Genomic DNA, 6000 nt, shown 5'->3' with positions numbered 1-6000 from the left:
AATAATCAGGCCGACCCCAGGTAAAGGACACATTGCAAATCAATGGGTCGGTAATCTCCAAAAATGGCGATGTCATAAAAGAAAACAGAGAGCAGAGAAATTCTTCCAGATTACAGGAGACTATAGAGGCAAAATAGCCAACGCAGTGATAGACCCTGAATTAGATCCTGGATTGGGGGGAAGTGCCTACAAAGGACAATATTGGGGCAACTAGTAAAATTTGAATATGGATTATAAATTAGATAGTAGTGTAGCAATGTTATGCTTCCTGATTTTGATGACCGCATTGTGGTTACGGGATTTTCCTGTTCTTAGGAGCAACGTGGTGAAGAATTCGGGGCTGCAGGGCCGGGGAAACCGGGCGAGGCCACGGCCCGAGGTGCATCAGCACCCAGCGCACTAAGCCGGGCAGGGTAAGAGGCCTGCCTAGGAAACCGAGGCGGCGCGCCCTTAGCCTTAGGGGCAGGTGCAGCAAACCGGGGTCTGCAGTCACAGAGCCGACGGAAGGGCACTCCTCTAGGAGGGGGCAGAGCGAATGGAGAAAGGACCGGGCTGCCGCGGGAGGTAAGGCCACGGGGACCGAAGCCTGCGGACCGCCACCGGGAGAGGGCAGGCAGGGGAGACGGACGGGCTGCACAGGCGCACCCGGACCATCACCGAGGGAAGCGAGGAGCCTCGCCCCCGTCCCACACATCCCGCAGACCTCAGCCCCAACTGGACGCGCGAGGCCGCACTAAATAACGGATCGAGGAACTGGTTACGCTAAGCACGTCCACACACCGGTCTCCCAGCGTGAGGATCGCGCGAGAACACGCCTTTCCTTAGCCCCGCCCCCGCTCTTCCTTTGTTTCCTTGTCCGGAGATCTCGCGAGAGCTGGGCGCAAATATCGCGAGCAGAGAATCGGACGGTCGCCGCGGCTCTCGCGGTGTTTGCGCGAGACTGCTGCCTTCCTTCCTCCCGTCCCTGTCGGCCGCCTTCCTCCCCTTCCCTGACCAATCTTTCCTCCCTCCTCGCGGCGCATCCCCGCGGGCTAATATGGTCTCCGGAGATGGACGAGCCAAGTGCAGGTCAGTGCCGTCTGCCACCTGGGGTCTGGCAGCTGCAGGAGCGCGGTCCGGCGCCGGGTCCCTACGTGTCGCTCCTGGAGTCACCCGGCCGGCGCGCGGGCCTCCGGCTCGGGTCGCTCTTGGGGCCTGGCCTCCGGGTCCGCTCCGCGCCCGGCCCACCGCCGCCTGGGGCCCCCGGCTCCTGCCCGCTTGAGGGTCCCGGAGGCCCGCTGGTTAGACAGCAGGGCGGGGGCGGGTGTCCCCGCCTCCTCGCCCCAGGAGCTGAGTGGGAGGCGAACGAGGTCGGGCACGGGTGGGACAGCCCCGGACCACGTACCGCAGCACCGGGCCGCCTCCGCGTCCCCGGCTCTGCTCCGTCCGGATGGAGCGGAAGGCGCTACGGTCTCTGCTGTGGGCCTCTCCGTCTCGGGCCGAGGGCCCGCACAAAGGACGGGCAGGTGCCTGCCTTCGAGGCCCCTCCGCCCCTCCGGAGCTCGTCCGGACCCCGAGGTCCAAGACTGCGTGGTTCGGCCTCAGTTGGTGCAAAACCTGGAAGACACGTCTCATTTAGGGAGAATCTGGCCTTTTATCATATCAACACCCATTGAGGTGTTTACCTGTTAGGTGTCTGGTTGGGTTTGGTTGTCCACGTTGTTGAATGCTCTGTCAAATTCTTGTCTTTCGATTAAAAAAAAAGACAATCAGTTACTCTAACATAATTGTGACGTTCTCAAATTGCTGTGTCTGTTCTTATGAAATATTCAGGACAGGTCTTCCCTAAGCATGCCTATACATTATTTAAATCATTGTTATTTCCAGAGATGTTCTTTGTTAACACGTTTCAGCAATGATTCTGTTACCAGTTTTTACTCGATAAGAGTCATGGTCGAGAACTGGATTGTCCAATGCAGTGGACCTTAGCCACATGTGACTATTTAGATCAAAATTAATTAAAATGAAGTAAAAATTCAGTTCCTCAGTCACTGTAGCACATTTCAAGAGATGAATAATAACATGTGGCTGATTGAACCAGACAAATAATAGAACATTTTTATCCTCACAGAAAATTCTGTTGGACAAAGTTGATTTCCAGGTGTTTGCACTTTGAATAAGGTACTGTGTAACTGTATTTAACGACTGTAACTTTTTCTCCCCAGGACACACCTTTGAGTACCTTATTGAAACATTGAATGACAGTTCACGCAAGAAGTTCTTCAATGTACCTAAACTCGGAGGCACCAAGTATGGTAATGCTGCCTAAGTTTTCTTGGGTTTGTTTAGTTTCTGGCAATAGAAACACATTTGTCAGGCTGAGCTGAAGAAGTTTTGGATCTGTCCCCGTGGTGTAACAAGTACAACGACACTCATCTCTAACGTTTTAAAAGCTCCTGCTGGGATGACTTTTGTTTGGGAAGGACGTGAACCTGTGCCTTCTCATTCAAAAGTTTAAGTTAATTCAGCAGTGATTCTTCACCCGAAGAAACTACTAATGCAATTTTTAAAAAATGGCCTGATGACATTCTACTGCAATTAATCGTACATTTTAATTTTTTAAGTAATAACACCCACAGTTCTTTGTCTGCCATGCTTTAACTAGGAATCCTCGGTGGGGCCCGTTGGCTGGAGTCGTCCACTAGGGCCGGGCTTGACCAGCCTGGCCTGGACGCCAGCACCTCTGGCAGGCCTTGCAGGCACCTGCTCAGGGTCAGCCCTCTCACCGAGGTTTCCGAAGAGTGAACTTGGCTGGACCCAGGGTATTGGGTGGGAGACCTGACTTTATTGACAGTTGAGTGACCTTTTCAGCCAGGCTGGTGAAGGGAGCTGGGAAGAGTGGTTGTTATGGTCAGACTCCCGAGTGTCTGCCATGACAGAGTAACCGCTTGAGCTAAAGCTGACCCAACTGTCAGACTTTTGAAAACTACTTCAAGAGATACATGCCAAATATATTGCAGTCGGGGCGGGGGGAGTGATTTTTTTTTCTCTGTAGATTTTGTTGGACTTGAACAGTCTAGAGAAGCAAACAGTTCGCCACCATGACCATCTCCTTAGGGATCTGGAGCCACCTGTCTGGCAGTCCAGTGTGCCTACTACAACCTTAGAGATTTCGAGTGATTCTTTTGCGAAGGTCTTTGAATGTGAAAGTACACCTCTTTCCAAGGGGGGGCGAAATCCCTGCCACCTGGGAAGAGAGACGTCTCTGGAGGAACTGGGCCTTGAGTTGATGTCGCCCAGAGGGCCACGGGGCAGGTCAGCAGCCGGGGAATGAGGCCGATGGGCATGATGGGAGCACAGGCGGTGGTGTTGAGTTAGAGGGGCACAGTGCAGAGGGGCACAGTGCAGAGACGGCCCAGCTGTGGTGAAGCCTCGCAGCCTAGTGGTTACCCGGGGTGGGGGTGGGGGGGCAGGCGGCTTTATCTCAGCCCTCCGTCCGCTCGGGTCCTCTCCCTCACCCTTCCTGTTTCTGTCCTCACCGCCTGCTTTTTTGACCACGAGCCTGCTTAGTCCCATAGTAGAGCCAGGACTTGGCTTTCCATGTCGGGAGGGAAACCTGTACTTGGTTTTTAGGAGAGTTTTATGGGTTACAAGAAGTCAGATTGGGGTTGAGAGTTGCAGAAAGATGAGCGCGGTGTCAGCAGTGCCGACCTGACGGTGCAGCCAGTGCAGCTCGCTAAGCACCCTGTGCAGCTGCGTGCGCGTGCTGCTGTGACGGAAGTGCAATCAGCGTTGGATGCAGCCTTTGTGCCTGACACCGCGAACACCTTTCCGTGCCCCTGGACACAGGTACCCCTTGGCCTCTGAGTTGGGGGCGTGAGTTGTTAGAAAGGGGACTGCCTCGCTTCTTGCTGCTGCGCAGGGCGGCCTGTGCACTGCGTCGGGGTTAGTTAGCAGTCTCTGCAGGCTGGGGCCGTTACCAACTTCTTCCTGTTCGTGGGCAAGGCTGCTGGGCCCGGTGCTTCAGTTCCGATGCTGGCTCGGTGGTACCCAGTCACTGGCTTGAGAGTGCGCTGCTCCCTCAGCACACGCTAGTCTTTTTCTAGTCCTGCTGTGTGTATGTTGTCTGTTTCAGCCTTTACTCTTGAATATAAGGAACCAAAACTCACTTCAGTCAGCGCCCTGGTGAGAAGATGTTGATGGCAGCTTTCTGAAGTGCAAAGACAGGAGGAAGGCACAGCCAGGCCTCGTGGGAACCAGAATTTCTGAGCCAGAGTCTGTTCCGCTTGTCGCTGGAAGGCTGCCTGGTTTCTGTTTGAATATCAGCCCTGCACTCACTCACTCTGGATAACCCCGCCATCCCTTGGCGGTCAACGCCTGCCATCCCTTGTACGCTGTGAGGGCACACCAGCCAGTTCAGGCTGCGCCTCTGCGTTACTTGTTCATCTGCTGCGTGGACCTGGTGGACCTGGGCTGGTCGGGTGTCCATTGCTGGTCCCGCTGTCCTGCTGGAACATGGACACGAGCCTGAGTTTCGCATCTTGTCTCCTGTGGGCTCCGGCGAGGGCTGGGAGTCGGGCGAGCAGCGAAGCGGTGTGTGGTGTTGACACACAGTCCGTGACCCGGTCACACGAACCTGCTCCATGCACTGCCGTGCTCGCACCAGCCCTCCATGTTCTGTGCAGGGGTCAGCTGGTCCGGTCTTGGCCTTTGCTGACAGTTTCTGTTGTAGATCGGGCCTTCTGGTAGGAAAGAAGAGACACCCACTAGGTCGAGTGAAGAGATCCATTGCAGGGCACAAAGCTCCCAGGCCAGTGAGATGCGGCTGTGTCTTAAACAACGGGTCGTGGGCCTAATTTTTCTGTTGGTGCTTCAGATCCCCCTGCCTCTCACCCCTTCTGTCTCTCTGCCTCATTGCACAGGAGCCTCTGCCTGCTAGCTGTATCCGCAGCCCTGTGCAGCAGCTCAGCCCAGCCTGGCTCCAGCACCGTTCTGGTTCTGTGCTGATTGATTGCAGGGGCCTGGGTGTCGGGGCTGATGGTCCCCGTGTGTGTGTGTGTGTGTGTGTGCGCGCGCACATGCGTGTGCTCTCTCTCGCATGCTCACCAAGCCCTGCGTCCCCACCTGCCCAGGGCACGGTCCTGCTTCGCTGCTGTAGGCAGGGAGGTGGGGGGACCCTGGGTCCTGTGCCTTCCCTGGTGGCAGTGTGGACAGCGACCACGTGAGCAAGCACTGCCGGGCTGCGAGCTCGCCGGGACGTGTGGGAAGAGCATCCGCACCTCTGGCAGCAGTACCGACGGGTGCTCTTCTCGTTTCCTGTGTGTGTGTGTGTGTGTGTGTGTGTGTGAGTGAACGGGAGAAAACCTCCCGCAGGAGTCTGTTCTCTCTCTTCTGCCTTCCTAGACTCTCTCTGTGGCACACACACACGTGCATATATAATTTTTTTAAAGGCTGGAGTTCCTCAGAGCTGAGTGTCACCCAACCTGGCACTGGAGGTGGGTGTGTTCTGAGCTCACCTTGTGCCGGGCCTTGCAGGACTGAGTGTGTCTGCTCTCCAGGTCCCCCGCCTAGAGTCTGGGTGCCCCCCCAGCCCCTCAGGCCCAGTGCTCTGTCTCGTTCCATCTATCTGAAGCCTGCTGGCCCACCACTGTTAACGCTGATACCCCTGTGGGAGATTTCTTCACCTCCTGGAATTTCCACAGATCTCTCTGTCCTCACTGCATTGCTTTGTGATAGGCAGGGAAGATAGTCTTATCTTCACTTTGTACAGATGAGGAAAATGAGTCCAAGAACCTTGAGTAATTTCCATAAAGTCACATACCTTTTAAGTGAGGAATTTGGTCTCTGTCTTCTGTCTTCTGATTGTAGGCCGGTACTGTTCTCCATCCCAGATTGTGAGGGGCTCTGGTAAGACCGCCTGCACCTCCTGACCCCTCACTGCTTCCATCCTGTGGGACTTGCTCTGGGGTCTCCGGGCCAGGCCCCACCCCCAGGCACCTTTACCTCCTGAGTTCTGGGGGC

General features: G+C 55.6%; 1 protein-coding gene across 1 annotated transcript in view; it reads left to right on the top strand.

Annotated features, from left to right (window-relative positions):
* The first annotated feature begins 930 nt into the window (after window positions 1–930).
* The window catches only part of IREB2 (iron responsive element binding protein 2), a 33029-nt gene continuing 27959 nt past the window's right edge, over window positions 931–6000 (top strand). Inside the window, exons 1-2 of the mRNA XM_036013202.1 lie at window positions 931–1068; window positions 2205–2294. Of these exons, the coding sequence (XP_035869095.1) occupies window positions 1050–1068; window positions 2205–2294 (109 nt within the window). The 5' untranslated portion in view covers window positions 931–1049. The remainder of the gene's footprint in view (window positions 1069–2204; window positions 2295–6000) is intronic.

This window comes from Phyllostomus discolor, chromosome 12 (assembly GCF_004126475.2).
Source record: "Phyllostomus discolor isolate MPI-MPIP mPhyDis1 chromosome 12, mPhyDis1.pri.v3, whole genome shotgun sequence".
Lineage (NCBI taxonomy): Eukaryota > Metazoa > Chordata > Mammalia > Chiroptera > Phyllostomidae > Phyllostomus > Phyllostomus discolor.
The sequence above is the reverse complement of the archived record's forward strand: the minus strand, read 5'-3'. Positions and strand labels throughout refer to the sequence as shown.